At 41.9% G+C, this 18,848-nt stretch overlaps 1 protein-coding gene across 2 annotated transcripts in view; it reads left to right on the plus strand.

The window, feature by feature from the left end:
* The first annotated feature begins 10,959 nt into the window (after positions 1 to 10,959).
* The window catches only part of LOC148039063 (P-loop containing nucleoside triphosphate hydrolases superfamily protein), a 30,464-nt gene continuing 22,575 nt past the window's right edge, over positions 10,960 to 18,848 (plus strand). Inside the window, exons 1-7 of one of the 2 annotated variants that reach the window (XM_087674949.1) lie at positions 10,960 to 11,559; positions 12,292 to 12,354; positions 17,176 to 17,253; positions 17,364 to 17,584; positions 17,673 to 17,745; positions 17,821 to 18,105; positions 18,603 to 18,746. In XM_087674949.1, the coding sequence (XP_087531075.1) occupies positions 11,182 to 11,559; positions 12,292 to 12,354; positions 17,176 to 17,253; positions 17,364 to 17,584; positions 17,673 to 17,745; positions 17,821 to 18,105; positions 18,603 to 18,746 (1,242 nt within the window). In that variant the 5' untranslated portion in view covers positions 10,960 to 11,181. Of the gene's footprint in view, positions 11,560 to 12,291; positions 12,355 to 13,349; positions 13,515 to 17,175; positions 17,254 to 17,363; positions 17,585 to 17,672; positions 17,746 to 17,820; positions 18,106 to 18,602; positions 18,747 to 18,848 lie in introns of those variants that run through there. The other variant, XM_087674950.1, reaches the window with a different exon arrangement.

Below are 18,848 nucleotides of genomic sequence, written 5' to 3' on the forward strand. Positions count from 1 at the left end.
GACTTGGTTGCTTGCCTCTAATGCTTGGACACTACTTTCATGACATTGGCTAAAAGCTACGATTTACTCGACTTATGCTTCTTGCAAGAGCCTATAGCAACAAAAGTATGAACACCCCCTTACTCTTGGGAGGAGTGAGTTGATTGCAACCAAGTTGTCCAAGGAACAAGCAATCAAACAACATCTCATCACATCATATAGCAAGAACACGATCAAGGTCACACACCAAGAAATTGAGAACTTGCAACGACTTGTTGACAACAACTCCCCCTTCTTGCGAAACGGGTACGCTCTACGATTGCAATGGGAGCTAGAGAGATGCCAAATAATGACCAACGTTGAGCAATGATACGCAATCAAGGCATCGGAGTATGATCCCACCTATATAGCCCCAACTTCAATAGGATATTGACTACCCTCTGTAATTGACCCCTCGAGAAACACATTGTGGGACATCCTCATTTAGATCGCATCCTCACTCAGGACGAGTTGCATGTTGCTAGCCGCGGTGACTTCTTACTTGATGTCTTCACTTACATTATGCATGTAGGCATCCACCCTTTCGATATAGATGGCTATGCTAATTTAGAATATAATCCAAATTTCTATGACTGGCTCATGCAAAAGTAAAACACTAAGACTATGTACTAAAGGCCCTTCATCCTCTAACCCTTTAATCCTAGGAAGGATTCTTCTCATTTCAGGGGGGAAAGGGTAAGGTGAATCAAACCAAACACAAAAGGAAAACAATAAAGGAAAAGCACACATTGCAAGAGTAGGATGAAATAACTTGTTGAAGGAAATGTCAATAAAATTTGAAAACATTAGACCAATGGGAAAAAAAAGTCTACTTCTGCACTCAAGCATTTCAGTTCAGCAAGTATGTAGTCGTTTCTCGTGGCTTGTAATTATTCTAAAAAACACTAATGGTGAATATGGCTTCATGACAGGCACCCATCATGGCAGGCCACCAAGAAAAGGCCAGTAAACTGCTTTTTTCAAAGGAAGAACAAGCAAAATATGGGTTTTCGGTGGAAACACGAGCCTTTAACCAGTTCAAGTTCCGGCATATCTTCAACCTAGAAGACATGGCCATTGAAGAATGGGAGGTGAGGCAAATCATCGAGCAATGCAATCTACAGAAATACATGGAAGCAGTGAACCAGGGGGTGGAATACTTTCACTATGCAGAGTTCCTGAGGACTTTCCACAGGAACCACGACACCATAACTGTGCATGAGGGAGAGGAAACTCGTCAGGTGCAGATTTAATTGACCCTAGAGCTTGTGGAAAAGGCGTTGGGCCTGGCAAACAAAGTAGAAAGGAAGCCAAAAAGAGATGTATATGCCTTGCTAGGGATGGACAAGGTAAAGGTCCACACCAACGACGACATCAGCTTGGCGAATATTCCTGACCCCGAAATCCAACTCCAAGCCAAGATGGTGCATGCATTGTTTTCTAGCCAAAGATACAACACCATAATGAGCCGCATCAATGTTCCCCTGCTAGAGAGTGTCACAACAAGGTCACTGGATGAGGTGAACCTCAATGGGTTTGTGAGGAAGACCATTAAGACCTCAGTAAAAGCCTTGGCAATGAGAGGACAGCCTGGTGGAGGAGAATCTCCTGCCACCAAAGCTAAAAGGAAAGCTTCATCTTCAAAGGCTACAACCATTGGATTCGGTAGGGTCCTCACTACGATCATTAGGGAAGCCTTGGGACAGGGATAGGAAGAAGGAGGAGAAGGGGTGGGCGAAACGCCAAGCAAGTCGCCACCTCACCAGGAATGGGAGGCACAGTCCAACGAAAGGATGCTAAGCAAAGAAAAAGAAAGCAAGGAACAAGAAGAGCGAACTAGCGGCGGAAAAGCTAGGAAGACGAAGAAGAAAGCTACACAAGAATAGCAGGAAGAGGAGAGAAGGAAACAAAAAAAGGACTTGCAAAAGGCCCACAGGGAGTCCAAAACGGCCAAGGAGGAAAGGAAGAGAAAGCAGGAAGAGGAGGAGGAGGAGTTGAGAAAAAAAAAGAGGAGGAAGGCATGGTCCTCACCACACACAGGTCCATTGAGCAGAAGTCTAGGCACGATGAGCCAAAACCCACGAGCCCCATTAGAGACGAAGGGCTGAGTTCAAGTGCCTATGTGCCTGAGTTTGTGCCATCTGCAGTGCAAGAAGGCAAGGGCAAGGCCCCGATCACCCCCATACCCACCCTCCTGACCCCTGCTATCATCCTCGCTATCTCCACTCCCAGTTCTACGACCCAGGTGGACTCCAGCAACCTAATGGCTTGAGTCCAATACTTTGTGAATAAAGAAATGGGCCAAGGAGTAGGAGAAGGAACCCTCCTAATAGGAACCAAAAGGCCAGTGCAATAGATGCCAAGTTGAGGCAAGACCCTAAGAGGCAAAAGGTGGCAAGCTTGACAACCTCCATCCCGGCAATAGAGAGGTCGCTCGAAGAATACGATGAGTATGTCAAAGAACTCCTCTCTAGCGAGAGCCAAGGAGGAGAAGAGAACTGCGGTAGCAGAGCTTAAAGCTGAAAAGAAGGTCATGGCAGCATTCCAGTTGGAGAGAACAACACCAAATGACCATGGCCTAAAGGGAAGTCAATGAGATGAAAGAGTAGCTATAAGCTAAGGAAGAGACAAAAGTTGAATGGTAGGTGTGCTTGAATGGAGAAACCAAGGCCACTTGATGCATATGGCAGCACAATGAAGAGATTGTGGCACTCTACGAAGGTCTGCAAGCTCAAATGGAGAAACTCACTAAAGCCACAGATGAGCTGGAGGAGTTGAGGGAGGAAAGAGCTCGCAGGTATGAAAGAGAGGTGGAGAAAATAACCCAAGAGGCTACCTCGACACAGGAAGAGCAGCAAAAGCTAAGGGCACAAATGGAAATCAAGAATGAAGGCTAACAGTGCTAGCAGAATGCCATGAGCAGGGATCATATGGCCTGATTAGCTACAAATTAGATAAGCTACGACAATGGCAAATTGAAATAGAAGCTTAACAGCTTCTTCAGATTGTCACGGTTGCTACGTGCTTTTGCCCACCAAAAGAGATTCGAACTCTTAACCTTCAGCATGTGCTCTCCTTATTAAGCTATTGGTGTGGGTGGAAGGATCTCATTGGCAATGTTTAAAGTGCTAGAACAGAAGGTGTGTTTCGAAGATGCGCGTGAAATTGAGACTTTTGATTCAAAAGGAGATGATTAGAAGGTTTAGCACCCTTTTGATTGCACTATCGATGAACAAGTTCAACATAATCCTCCTTTTGCTAAATCAAAAGATGTTGAGGTAGAAGCTGAATCAAAAGCATGGCCTAACAAATGCTTAAAAGCAACCTCTCTTAAATGAACGAATGGTTATAAACATCAGAAACAAGTGAACCTCACGTTGCAAGTTGCTAGAATGCTTAAGTACTTTTGCTATGATGTCAGCTCCATTGATGCAAGTATATTTGATGCGGCCTTGCCGATCTAAGAAAAGAAACTCCACCAAACAATTCCGAGAACCCAGCTATTCATTTCTATTGCTTTGTGCGATGCTGCAGAACCTTGGTAATTGGGATTTTAAGACGCAATCATACCCATGATGTAAGGAATAATTGACCTACATCATGACATTTCAGTCTTTTTAACCATTATTATGATTTTTGTATTATGGATGTTGGTTCGCACTTTGTGGTATTTCCATGTTAAGAGAAATCCTGTTCCATGGGGGAAGAAGGCGGTGGGACAAGCTCTTCTTCATATGGTCCCATTTCAAAGTTCACGTCCACCTCCCTCTACTGGCTTGGCTCTTGTTGCTCTTGTGGGGCTCTTCTTTGAGGAACCTGAGTATGTCCACTTCCTGTGAGGTTAGGCCTACCAATAGGAGATAATGGCATCGTTCTTCCAATCTTGGGCCAACTCCACTAGGTTGGGGTGGCCATTGTAGTCCGGATGGCCTTCTATGCCCTAAGAGCCATCCCCAATTTCTTTTTCATTGCCTCCATGGACTCTCCCTCCTCTGCCTGGGTGACGTCCAATAAGGTTTCTAGGAAGGTGCATTGTTGGGTGTGGAAGCTCACTTGGGCGGCCTTCGCTCTGCTTTCGGTGAGTATCTTTTCTTCTTCGGCTTGAGCGAGGTGGCGTGCCAAGGCTTTGACCCTTTTTTCGTTTCGATTGGCCCATTCCTCTACCCTCTTGTTCATATCTTCGAGGCTTTCCCCCAAGTGTTCATTTTCTTATTTTTCTGACACTGAGAGATGAAAGCTAGGGGAGTGAATGGGATTAGAAATGCCATAGTCCTAGCCGTAAACAATGGATACTAAGCATTGCCTATATCGACCTGTGCAATGTTGTAGTGTTAGCGTTAAGTATCCGAGAGTACTTAAGTGGCTAGGGGTGAATCAAAAAGCTACGAATCTATTCCTTTATTGAAGTCTAAAGGGCCATAAGAACCTACAGGCGGGAAAAGGAGTCCTCCTTCACCCCACAAGTGTGCAACCATTGTGAAACAGATCCAGGTCCCAATACACCCAGTGCCAGATAATAGCAAGAAACAACAAGCCAGATAGTATGATAGCTACACCTCGTAACTCTAGATACCTACATAAGTTATGGTATCTCTGGTAAAGCTCCACAACCACTCCGTGACTTTGTTACTCCAATGCGAGTCATAAATGGAATAACAAACATGCCTTGTTAGGAGGAAAGCCTTGAATAGAGGCCTTTTATGATGAAATGTTCTGGCTACAAGTCAATGGACATGTAGGAAGAATTGCTCAATATGCATTAGCTCTTGAACGTTTATGGCATTGAAGAAGTGAGAAACACAAATCAAAGAAAAAATGAGATTGTTTAAAGCTAGAACAACAAAATAACCATCCTAGAAAGAAGAATGATTGACTATCATACTAAATTGTCAGTGGTGGATGAGACCGGTTGAGTGATAACGGTCAGGGATGGAATTGCACGTGTTTATGGATTGAACAAAACTTAACCAATGGAAATGGTAGAATTTGCTAGCAGTGTCAAAGGAATGGCTTCGAATTGTGTTCAAATCCTATAAACGAATCATAGTTGTGCTTTGTTTGCTGTTTGGATTCGCCTTCCTACTTATGCTTTTATAACACAAGATTTTACCACCCACTTTATACCCATCACCAATATATTGCTAGGTTTACCATGGTAGGGGCCATATTCTTCATTAGGGATTATGATCCGAAGCAAAACAAAGACAATGTATTGTCAAGAATGTTGGAGCATAAAGAAGCAATAATATCTCATTTAAGTTGGGCTAGCTTATTTCTAGGTTTCCACACTCTAGGTCTTTACGTACATAACGATGTCATGCTAGCCTTCAGAACTCCAAAAAAACAAATTCTTATTAAGCCCATTTTTGCATAATGGATACAATCTACTCACGACAAAGTCTCGTATGGATTTGACGTACTTCTATCCTCAATAGATAGCCAGCATTAAAAGCTAGTTAGAGCTTATGGTTACACATAACTTTTTTTTTGGCATTATCGAAAAAGAAATATGGTTATCGATCTTTCTTAACTTTACAAAATACTTTAACCACCTTTTAAGCACCCTAACGGTTTAAAGCAGTTATTTCATTTAGAAATCAATCCCGTATTATTATAGTAAAAATATCTAGATTATAAGCGATGATCTCTTGAAAAAAAACCAGATCGGTTTACCATACTAGCCAACTATAATGCCTTAAAATGGCACGCTATAAGAAAACAATGTCAATTATAATAGAAACAATGCCTAATTTAAACCCTAGCAAGAATCATGAGAGAGAGATCAGATTCAATGCTAAAAGATGGATTGAACCAAACTTTAAGGGCTTTCCCTTACTTTGTTTCCAGAGCACAGTAGCTAAATAGTGCAATATTTGACTATTTATCAGGCATTTCCTTCGACCAGAAAAGTGGCCATTGGTTCACGATATAAATATTGTTCTAGGGATGTCGCTAATAGTTTCTACTAGACAAAAGTACTATTTTGAACAACTGCCTCAGCTTGTATTGTAGCCGTGGGAATGACGGTTTCGGTACGCGTTGTTGTGACTGAGCTAGCAAGGTTGTCTTTCATAACAGTAGCAAGTTCGTAACTGATAGGTGCAAATAAGGTTGTGTTTATACAAGTTCGACAAAAAAAGAAAAGCAATAAATCCTTTGGTTTCCAGTAGATGGAAGATCTGCATGAGCAATACAAAAATTCTTGTTTAATAACAATCTTTGGTATTCGGAATGTAAGGTGATTCACCTTGCCAATGGCCGTTTCACTTACGATTGTTAGTAAAAGCTAGTAACTTACTAAGAAATCATCATCAACCTGCCTCATATGGTAGAAATTCACTAAAAATTTGGGCTTGATCCTAGCCCAGAATGAATGCTAACGATATGCTTAACACATGTAAGTTGGATGTCATTTCTGTTATATTTTTATGGAATAATTGAAAAAAAAGTAGCAAACCAGTGCATAACGTGCAGAAATCTACCAAGCAGTTTGGGCTAGATCCCAAAGCAATGCAAGCAATAAAGCTATGCAAGAAGATAATAAAGCATCGTTTGATGAGCCTAAGTAGTATTAGGTAGTTGGTTGGGTCAAGGCCAAGTCAAGGCCAACCAAGCCTACGATGCTTAGCTGATATTTTCGGATGACCAGCCACGCTAGGACTGAGATACAGCCCAAATTCCGCTAGGAGGCAGCAATGGGGAATCTTGGACAATGGACGAAAGCTTGATCCAACAATATCACATGAGTGAGTGAAGAATGTCGCAAATGCGAGGAATGGCAATACCACTTGTAAAACCCTTTCGTCAAGTGTGAGATGGTGACAAAACTTAAAGAAGAACTCTCGAGTAACTTCATGCCCACAATCGTGATAAGATGGGGGGGCAAGTGTTATTTGGATGACTAGGTGTAAAGGGCACGTAGGTGGTGAGTTAGGTTGAAGAGGTCAAAGACACTAGCCCAACTGCCGAAATGCTTACGAAACCAATTTACTTGAGTAAGATAGAGAAGAGTGAAATTTTGTGCGTAGGGATAGAATCTGGAGATATATGAACATTGAAGTAGCAAAGGCAGCTTTTTGGGTCTCTATTGACACTAAGGTGCGAAAGCTTGGGGAGCAAACGGGATTAAATACTCTAGCAGTCCATGCTGTAAACGATGAGTGTTTGTTTTTGGTCTATGGATCGAAAGCTCAGCTAACGCATTAAACACTCTGCCTGGGGAATACGGTCGCAAGACTGAAACTCAAAAGAATTGACGGGGGACTTGTACAAGCGGTGGAGCATGTGGTTTAATTTGATACAACATACAAAACCTTACCAGCTCTTGACATAGAAACACTTGGTGTATGCACATTTGACATATGAACTAGTGTACTTGTTCTTAATGGGATAAGAGAAAATTTCGTATAGGTGCTGCATGGTTGTTGTCAGCTCGTGTCGTGAGATGTATTTGGTTAACTCCTATAACGAGCGAAACCCTTGTTTCATGTTGCAAAGACATGCTTTTTACAAAGGATCCATGCCGTCTTTCATTAGTAGCCATACATAGTTGTGGACAAACAAAATATGCAAATGAGAATAGTTTAGAGCTTAAAGAATCAACATATTGTCGCACAGGTAATGATCACTATACCAAGACATATCAATTTGTTAATGTTAAGAGCTACATCAACAAAAAAAAAGTTGTTACATACTAAAATGCAAAGGCAGGTTGCAAATAAACACATCCATGTGCAACATGCATGGGCGTTTCACAAACACATGCTAACAAGAAACCATGACTGCCAGAGGTATTTAATTTTGCATCATCAAAGAAAGCAAGCTACACTTCCATCTAAACAAGGCAAGACAGTGCAAGAAATAAAACCAGGCAATTCAATGAATGTGCATTTGCAAAGTAGTGGCATGCATTCCCATTTATGTCCTTTGCTAGGTGGCAATGCAAAACATTTTTGACAGTCCATCAAGAATTGAATGGAGCAATCACTTATCCTTGAAACCGCTATTCAAAGTAAGCCTACATTTGCAAAAAAATACTTAAACATTGATAGAGTATGATCGACGTTGTGGCCCTTTGGCACAAACAGATCATAATGAAGACAAACATTTTGAGGCATTCTATGTAAACTTTCAGACATAATATGACTAGAGGCCAAAAAACAACTCTACTTTTAAACAGAACTATCGAGTTATTGCATGCCTCGCAATATAAAATGCAAAGCTCATGACCATGGAGGACATGAGAGACACCATTTCATGATTCTACATTAAATAAAATAGGTGGATGCAAACATAGCTAGTGTTCTAGGCATGGATGCATTATTACAACACTTTAGAGATGTAGGCTTTTCCTAAAGAATTTTCAGGCATGGAATTAAAATGCAGAATTTACATATTAAAAATGGATGTTGGCCTTGCATGCATGTGATTTTGTGGGTGTGAGATGAGGGAGAGGAGCAAGATTTAATTGACCAACCACAATCATGCTCTTGATGTTGAGTGCATGCTTGCTTTTCATGTGTTAGTGATTTGAAGGCAAGGTGGATGCAAGGTAGGTTTGATGCAAATAGGAAGAAAGCATCATGGAAGAGGTGGAGGTGCATACTTGGAAGGGAAGATGTTGACGTTGGAGTATGCAGACGGAGACCTAGGTGTAATCAAGGACAATGCTCCTAGCATCTCTCTTCAGAAGACCTCTCTCCCTGCACCACGCAGACTCCACATCCTAGTAGATAGGTTGTGTGTATGTATGTGTGTTTCTCTCTCTCTCTCTCTCTCTCATTTGACAAGTTGTAGAATAGGAGAATGGGCCACAAGTGTGAAAGTGGGAATGGAAGGGGGCAAAGACATGCAAGGGGGTAGGGACCCCAAAAATCGATCATGATCGAGAGCTCGACACCACATGGTGATCAAGTTCTCTAGGTGCTCCAAGTCACTCCACATTTGGAGTGGCTTGGAAGACCATGCCAAGTCGCCACGGCCACATGTGGGTTGCATGAAAATTTGGGACCCCACCTAGGTCCCACAACTTAGGCGAGACTCAGCTCTTATTCCCTCTTCCTGAGCAACAAGTCTCTAAATGTATTGTATATTTACAATAGGTAAAAGAAATTTTTTAAAAAAAGAAAGGAGAGAAGAAAATGAAAAAGAAAAAGAAAAAAAGAAAAAGAGAAGGCAAGACCATGATGAGAGAGAGCAGAGCCACATGCACTCAGCCTAGGGATAACCCTAGCCCCTCCCTCCTATTCACCATTCCAAGGTGCATCAAGGGTATGACACCACATTTAGACCATGGATTTGTCACCTTGGGCATTGTACAATGCAAACAACAATGCACCAATTGTGTCCTTAAGAGTGGAACAACACCTTGGGCTTCAACCCCAACTCCCAATGGACTAGCATTCATATCTTGCATTGTATCGAGATGAGGTACACCCAAGGGAGTGCACATGATTGTCATGGTAACGATATCGAACGTGAACCCAATGATATTGTGCAACCTCCACCTCTCCATCCCCTTTGCTTACATTGACCATGAGGCTATTCTCTAGGTAATGAAATGCCACTCTCTAAAGCAACTAAGTAAGCCCAACCCCTCCATGCATCAGGACTACCACCCTCCAACAATACATCACTCCAAAGCCATCCTTAGTGCAACACCCCACCACGATGCTGAGTGCCAAGAGATTGGCACTCATCTAGGGGGGTAGATGTTAACTCATGACAATAGCAAAAGAGCAAAAGAAAAGGGCAACAATAGAAAAAGAGGCATGATGATCTTAAGGCAAAAATCTATTGTAAGGGCTAACAAAAAATGGGGTGGCTAATGTAAGAGAATACCCAAAAAGTACCCATGTATACTTCCCTCTCTAACTCATCTCTCTCCCTCCCCCCCCTTACATAGACCTAGCCATGGGCAATAGCCCATGCCTAGATGGCTTACCTAATGAGGAATTCAAATACTTCCTCATTCAACCTCTCTTGGTGGTCTCGAAGGAATCTAACAGAGCATGTCAATTGGGAATTGGTAATGGAAAATGTCCAAGATGTTTAACTGAAGTAGAAAGCATACCATATATATTCCTATGTAGTACATATAACTTGAATGCATTGAATTTGATGCAAGAAATTATAAAGCTATACCATCCAACAACTATCAACTAGAAAGAGTAACTTGTAGGGAAAATCTATGGACTTCGCCCCTTGTCATTTGGAATTTGTTAATGAGTCTATTACTATGGCACATCTGGCTTAATAGGAATAAAGCATTGTTTAATAATGAAATTGTTAACCCAATTCATAGTTTTAAACTTGACTTTGTCACATAGGCCCAAAAGAGACGAGTCCAAGATTGCTTAGCAACATAAGAAATGGTCCAAGAAAAAGTCTACATAGGACCTATGGGATGAAAACGATTTAGATATTTGTGCAGAAAGGTGGAAGAAAGAATAAAAAATGAAAGATGAGTAGCAACCTTAGAGGCAACCTCAGCAAAGACATGACCGTCGAGTCCATTTTTGTGTAGGCTTTAGCAAAGGATGCCCAATAGTTGGCAATAACCCTACCATCTAAATACTGCATGGAATTAGCTCTCAGTCATTATTGGCCATATAAACAACTATTAGCCATGAGTTATTAAGCGCTAGCCAAGGGTTGAGCTTCGAGGGAAAACCCGATGTAATCACCAATCTTGTTAACCTTTTTTGCAACACATTTTAACATTTCTTCCAATTTTTTTTTTTCAACCTATGAAACAAGATACCATTTATAATCCCTCCAAAAAAGAAAAATCACTTTCGCCTTCTCTTTGTCTCCCTTATTCACGATATTTAGTTGCAAGCTTTGTAACCACATTTTATCACCAGGGAATATCCCGTCCGCCAGCGCGTCGTGGAATATTCTCTCGATTAGCTTCCTTGTTCTTCTCTTCATCATAACGATCACTGCCTCCTTTGAGCGCCCACCCATTTGCCGTGCCGTGACCTTCCTGGTCACGTCTATTCGCATTTTCTATCTTCTCTGACGAATGGGCTTGGAGCCATAGCTACCACAGTCCTAAGAATCTCCTCTGCTCCTGCAAGAGCCGCCCCATCCCCTTCTTCAGTGTGCCCTTTGGCCAAATTGGAAGGCTTCTTGGCCAATTGGAAACGTCTTTGTGGCAGAATGCATGCCCTCGGAGCCCTCCGCCTTGAGGCTGCACCATCCTTCTGCCCCGAGCTCGCAAGAATTCGCCCGGACCGCGTCCACATTCCTCTCCGCACTTCCCCCCACAGTAGCACCCTCAGAAACAGATTAAGCTTCTTCCTTTTGAATTCTGATAGTGGATCTTTGAGGACGCCTCCGAGCAGTTCGTTGTCAGCTGCGGCTTTGCACCGTGATTTGAAAGTGTCCTGCTCAGCTGGAAATGAGGCACAACTTGCAGGGTCCTCCATGAATGATGTAGATTCCGTATACAACAGTCAAAGTGAGCTCTCCTCAGAGGGCTGTGCTGCTCGGGATGGCGCCATTATAGTTTGTGATGATCTGGATGCACTGCTACAGGTGGTTTAACTGAATCCTTGTGAAAATTGTAGTGGGCTCTTTTTCCACAACTGTCGGCACGTCACACATTTCCAGGATTTTTGGCTTTTCATGGTGCAGCACACACCAAACATGCCATTAGGATGTATACTGATTGCTACGTGCTGCATCTAGAAGCTTACATCATTCTTTATTATGTAGCTTCAAATTCAGTGGGAAGAGTTTGCTACTGTTAAATCTCATAATTATGGTACTTGAGTAGTGGAAGTTAACAGCCTGTAAGGGTTGAACCCCCTCAAACTTTTTCCAACATAACTGGTAGAGTTATGTTGGGAAATGGCCTTTTTGTTCCCTACATTCTAATGAGACTCATAAGAAAATAGACATTCCAATTCTTCTGATTTAAGTCAAATTACTTATTCTTTCATGTGTGATAGTCATAGAACCAATGTTCAAAATTTATTCTTTCGAAGTGGACTCTTGAGGAGGCTGGCCTGACTGTTTTAAGATTATTTGTAAGGTGTAGGTAGCAGGGATTGATACTGTTTGCTGCCTGTAGTGGTTGAGATCTAATAGTGTGTGTCATAAACTGCTGTGAATGCAAGTGCTCACACATTGGCAGAAACATCAAACATTCAGGCACCTTTCAAGACTTTGAGATGTATGGCAAGTAAGACCACAAGTTAGCAGGCATAACAAGAAGCTGTTAGAAGCTTTTGAATTGTGACAATTTTTGTTAGGGGTATTTTGCAGGTTTTACCCGAAGATGTTCAGGAGAAGTTGCTGATGCATCCTCGCAGATCAGACTTGCTGGAGGTAATTTGTCAGTGTCACATGATTAATCTCAACGTTACTAACGCTTATATAATTACAGTTGTAGTTTTTTTTGCTCAGTAACACCTCCATGCATGGCAGCATTAGCAGGGTTAGTTCTTCTAAAGCTTGTGTATCAAGCAGGTCCCGGTGTCCCCGGGTAAGCAAAAAGTGATGTCGGAGCTCTTGATGGGCCTGGGAATTGCCCTGCACTTGATCCTAGTGGCCACAGAGTGAGTGGATGATGGATATCGAGAGCTCTACCAAGGTTGCATACACAGAGACACACTCTCCTCCAAAGATCACATATGTGAATGAGTGCATGCACACACATGAGCATAGACGTGAGTACTTTCATAGACAACATCAAAATATGAGTGTGAAGGGTTGGTCATGATGACATTTGGCACTATCGCAAGAGCCAATTGGCACAACTAGGGAATCATTCTTTTTGGACATGTTAAGGATTGTAGATGACAAATTTGATATTCTTAACTCAGATGGTGTGTGTTGGAATGTGCCGAGCCATATGTAGAATTGGTGAGAGACTGATGTGGTTATCTTTAATGGGAAGGTGCTATGTTTTACTGATTTTAACGCTTGGGTGCTTAGCAACCTTAATCATGGCCTTTGTTGATGCTACTTTGTGAGAGGGACTTGTTTCATTTCATCCCTTTTGTGAAGAGGATTCATGTGAGGCATATCATCATCAATGAGTTAGAATCAACACTACTTGAATGTTTATGAAAAAGCTCTATGGGATTTTGGTATGCTTGACTTGAGACTGGAGGTTTGTTAAACATATTTGCTGATTGATTATGTAGTGATTATGAACTAGAGGCTTTTGGAAAAACTCGTTGAGTTTGTGCTGCAGAGGACTAGTCAAAAACAAGAGAAGGCTAGATTTTTGGCAAGGATATAATGACTAAATGCTCCTTGTTTATGAAGTCTTAAAAGAAGCCTTGCTCTGTTTAGGTCTACAATATCTGCTCAGCTTGAGGAGCTAGCATGGAGGCAAGATCATATCAGTAGGTTTAGGTGTTTTGGCCACCTCAATTGAGAAGGTGGTTTATTCATATATATAAATTCTTTTTAATCAAAGGGCAATGGAGTTGCATACACATGGACAATTGCCAATGCGAAGTGGACCACAAAGTGAAGAGGTACCCCTGTAGCTGTCAACCTCTCTCACTTGCTGTAGTCTACTTTTCAAGATTTTTGTATATGTAAAGGTGAAGTGAGATAGATTTAAGAGGCATTGAACTTATATAGGACAACTTTAAATGTCCTATATAGTGAAAGGTTTTTGTATATGAAAAGGTGAAGTGAGATAGATTTAAGAGGCACTGAACTTATATAGGACAACTTTAAATGTAAAGTCTCTCAAAAGAGAAGAGGTACCTTTGTAGCTCTAGGCCTCTCTCTCTTTGAAGTTCATTCAGAAGACGCATGGATATGAAAAGGTGAACTGAGATAGTTTAAAGAGGGGCTAGACTTATATTCAGGCATCATTGTAGATTATAAAATCAATAATACATCAACAGTGATGAGCATTAAATAGTGGGCACAGGGTGAAATTTTGAAATAATGATACAGTTTAATACAAACTACCATAGAATATATGAAAAATGGTTAAAACAATAATAATACATTCACATACTAGGATCAAACAAAAGTTCAATAGTCCATGATGCTTGCTATTACTACCTTGGAGATGTTCCCACAGACTTTTTCGGCCAGCAGACATTTGCATTTTTCTATTGCAGGTCCTTCCATCAGTAAACAATTTTGTTTTGTTTGGTTTTTTTTGGTTTTTTTTCACTGTATGTCCTTCTATGAGCAGACAAATTTTGTTTCTGCTATCCTGACCATTATCCATATTTGTGGGCTGCCTTTTGTTCCCTTCACTATTATCCACCTGTATTTGGTGCCTTCTTTGACATTCCCTATGTCTAGAGGACTGCGCATTGCTCTCTCTGCTGCATGGTTGAGCGTAGTGGATTGTGTCAGAAGCGGGTGTAGTGATGGAAGCATGGGAACTTGCTATAATGGACTGCACAATATGAGGAAAGAGAGATACCAGGTCCTAAAAATAGTAAGTAGTCATAGTAGGTTCATATGTCTGTCAACAATGCCTTTGAAGTAGCAGACATGACTAACCTGTCACCAATGATGGAGTGCATAAATGACCATGGACTCCCCACCTTTGACTAGACTGCTAAAGTGTCTCCTTGTGTGAGCTTGGATGAGCAACCAATCTTGCTCTCTATCTAAAAACAGCCCATTATGAACTTGGATGTCAATTTCAGCTCTAGAGTTTTGTAGCTGTTAATAGATTGCATGACACAAGAGAAAAGAGAGAGACTGCAAAGAAGAGAAGAACTTTGTGAAAGAGAGAAGTCAAAAGAATGCTTGGGAAATGAAATCCATTTACCAAGGCATGAGATAGAGATACAACAGTGAGTCATTAGGTGAGTGGGCACTAGGACTAGCATTGGCTCCCTCTCTCCAAGAGGACTTGTAGATGTTAAGAGTGTGCTGATGTGAATGATTGAGGAGGGAGCTCAGCCCTAGAAATAGGCCATGATCAGCATAAAGTTGGCTAACAGAAAATGCATAAAATAATCATGTTGGTGAGCTAAAAAATATCAGGAGGCCACAAACTGGTGCAAATAAATTGACACCCACTGATCTTCTCAGGAAAAGAAATGCAGAGTCCACAAAACCCATCACAGACTCACATGAACTAACTAATCTGCCAACAAATTGTTGTTGCATATCAAGTTCCATAATGAGTAATGACACATTCGGACACCTAGACACATTCTTAGGCACCTCTACCCTGTCCTCGAGACACTAAGGTTCAAAGCCCCTTGGTTGTACGATGTTTCATCCATATTCTCTCATTCAGCATTCCACTGACAGCGTACTATGTGTTGTTGTGCACTTTGCATTTTCCCTGTGTTTGCCATACAGTTTCTTTGCAAGCATGTCCTCTCACCATCATGTCAATGCTGAAGGTGGAAGAGGAGCTAGGAGACCATGAGTGTTTGTTGGGGTCCAAAGACTGATTGAAGGATGCCCAGTTGAGACGTGGTCATCCTTGCAAGTTGGTTGCCTTGATTGAGGTGCATCTGCTGCCATCTCTCTGCAGCCATGTCTGGGGTTTATCAATGGTGGTGGCCACCTTTGTGAGCTAGGACAAAAAAGATGGAGTATGAAGATGAGGGGAGATGGGCCTCACAGGTGAAGGATATTGTCAATGCATATTTTCCCCAATCACACTTCTATCGATTACTGAAGATCTGTGTGATGTGATGCCACCAATGATGAAGAAAAGTGTGACGTGTTCTCCATGATGGAGGAAAGCGGACATAAGATGTTAGGTTGTATGCCTTGTGAAAAATCAATGTTCTTAATACCTCACGAGTTGTTGATGAAGCTGTGAATCAGCAGGAGTGTGTTGTACTCAAACAGATTCTGAATCCAGCAATCTGTGAGCAAAGGGTGTTAGACCTGAGAATATCATGAATAATGATGCCAATCAGCTGCCCTGCAAGTACAATCAGGATAATACAGCTCTTTTGGCCTGAGCTGGTGACAAGGCAGGCTGAGCTAGTGACATGACAGTTGTGTTTTCTGGCAGCAGTAGGGGTGCAGCTTCTTGGAGATTAAAATGCAGCTGTCCTCTGATGTGGCAGCAGCAAGGCAAGTCTGGGCAGCATAGATGGTATTGTCTTTAGCAATCACTGGGCTGGAAAACTGCAGCAGTAGTGGTGCAGTTTCTTGGAGAGAAAAATGCAGCTGTCCTCTGATGTGGCAGCAGCAAGGCAAGTCTGGGCAGCATAGATGGTGTTGTCTTTAGCAATCACTGGGCTGGAAAACTGCATTTGGGGTAGCATCGGTGCTGGAGCAGTAGGACATTCACCCAAGGTAGCAATGAGGTTACCAGTGAAGCAGCACAATGCCTCCCTCTAGTGTAGTCTTGAGAGCCTAGAGTGGAGCTGAGGGCTGATAGTGATGGCATCTGGAGCAATCTGGTGCAGAAATTTGGCAGAAAAAGGGATGAAGAATGGCCAAGCACTTTTGTCCCTTGAGCCAATTGTCCTACCAAAACTGTTTGGGTTTTGGTTTCTTAGTTTTAAAAACATTTCAATTTGGGGCTGGCCGTTGTACAATAGCCCAATATATTGGTGGCCAAGATTGAGGATTTTACTTTGACCTAAATTTTTGTAGCTTAACACATTCATGTAAGTAGATGCTGGCACCAGTGGTCGTTTCACGTTGCTCCATTTAGCTTATCAACTTCTAAGTCCAAGATGAGAACTTTCTGAATTGAGCTCACTAGTTTTTGCCATGCTCCAGCATGAACAACATGAGCTCCCATTGCACATTGCAAGCATTGTGTACAAGCATGACAGCCATATGCCCATGTGCAATAATTTTTAAAGGCCCCAAGCCCAAGATTGTGCGTTTTGAACAAGGAGAGAGAAGAAACTGTTTGCTGTATGACAATGGCTAACAGCTGGATCATGAATGGAAATGGAATGGGTGTATGCATTGCAGACAAGATCTTTGACAGCAGTAAAAACATTTTTGGGCATTGAAATCTTAACACCTGCACTTACTGCTAATATGAGCGGTGCAACAATGAATAGGTGCCTATGTATTTCCAGTTTTCTGGTTAGATTCTAGAAAGAAGTTTGAACACTTAAATTTACAATACAGACTTTGTGAACAGTAGAGGAGAGCAAAGTTAATATTTAAGCTTTTAAACCAAAAAAGCTGCTTCTTTTACTGCTTCATCCTCCATATGCATTGCAGGTGGTCCTGGATTTGGGCAGGCGACCTGAAGCACGTTTTCTTGGGGATGGGGCTGGAGAAATTTTGGGATCAGAGGAGGTATTTAGCCCTTTTTGTCTTGTCCCTTTTAAATTAACCTTCAGTATTTCATTGATGTGGTCCTTATGTTGAGAGGCCTAAATGGCACTTTGCATTTGTTCTCTTTACAGATTACGCGGGAAGATCTTGATGCTGCACAAGCGTCTGTGGGAGAGTTTGGTGGTGACAATCGTGCAGGGATTGAGGGGACTCTACACAGAATTTCAGCCATCCGTAGCAGAAAGGGCTCTGTGGTTGGACTAACATGCAGAGTTGGTCGGGCTGTAACTGGGCATGTGGATATGGCACGTGACCTTCTTCATCTTGGTCAAAGCATTCTGTTTCTTGGAAGGTACTTGGCATATGAAAGTCATGCAGGACTAACACTTTCTTTTTGGGTACTTGGATCAAAATTTGACTTGATAAAATTTTGATTCCAGACCAGGGGTGGGGAAAACGACTGTGATTCGTGAGATAGCTCGAGTTCTATCTGATGAGTTGCGCAAACGAGTTGTATGTTCTTTTTAGCATCATTGTTTTTGTAATGGATTTTCTTTTCAAGGCTTTGTGACAATGTCTTATTTTCAGGTGATTGTGGACACAAGCAATGAGATTGGAGGAGATGGTGATGTCCCACACCCAGCTATAGGAGGAGCTCGAAGGATGCAAGTTCCAGATCCTTCCATGCAACACAAAGTGATGGTGGAAGCAGTGGAGAATCATATGCCTGAAGTGGTCATAGTTGATGAGATTGGAACTGAAGCAGAGGCCTTGGCTTGCAGAACAATTGCAGAGAGAGGTGTCATGTTGGTTGGTACGGCTCATGGTCAAATGCTTGAGAACATAATCAAGAACCCGACATTATGTGACCTTGTATGCCTTATCCTTTCAGCTGTTAACATGTTGTTCTGTAAATTTTATTACTGGTGAAGCTACTTAACTGGAGAGACTTTAGATTCAGAGTCTTAGTTGTGTTTGCTGGTGAAACAAGTAACCTTAGTTTCATGCTTTCCATACTTTTTCCTAGTTCCGAATCTGCAAAGTTTGAACGGATATTTCATAATTCCTCTCCTGTCATGTGATAACTTTTCATCACATTTGGCCTCAATCTTCTTGGTACAAGATTGCGTTATCTAAATGTGCTACCCATTGCATTTGAGATATTCTTCTACAGGGTCCTTAGATTCATTTTTTATGCGTGAAGTGAGGTAACTCAGAATTCGCATGTATATGTCCTGAAGTAGAAGAATTTGGTCACACAAGTAGAAAGAAACATTGTGTGTTGTAATGAGGGCCAAGTCTTGATGTCAAGCATGATTTGCAACTCCTCAATTTCAGCAATAAGCTTAAACAAGATGTGTATGTTTCAGGTTGGTGGAGTGCATACTGTAACTTTGGGGGATGAAGAAGCACGTGCTCGAGGTACTCAGAAGAGTGTGCTGGAGCGTAAAGCACCGTCTACTTTTCCCCTTCTAATTGAAATGAGAGAGCGGAGTCACTGGGTTGCACACCAGGTGCCCTACTTTATTGACCTAAAAGAACTAGATAACCTGCAGTTGCATTAATTTGTGTTGCTTTGTAAAACGAGCTTCATTTCTCAACTGGGCTGCATGGTG

This window comes from Lygodium microphyllum, chromosome 3 (genome assembly GCF_053477565.2).
Source record: "Lygodium microphyllum isolate KBCC chromosome 3, Lygodium_microphyllum_v1.1.10, whole genome shotgun sequence".
NCBI classification, from domain to species: domain Eukaryota; kingdom Viridiplantae; phylum Streptophyta; class Polypodiopsida; order Schizaeales; family Lygodiaceae; genus Lygodium; species Lygodium microphyllum.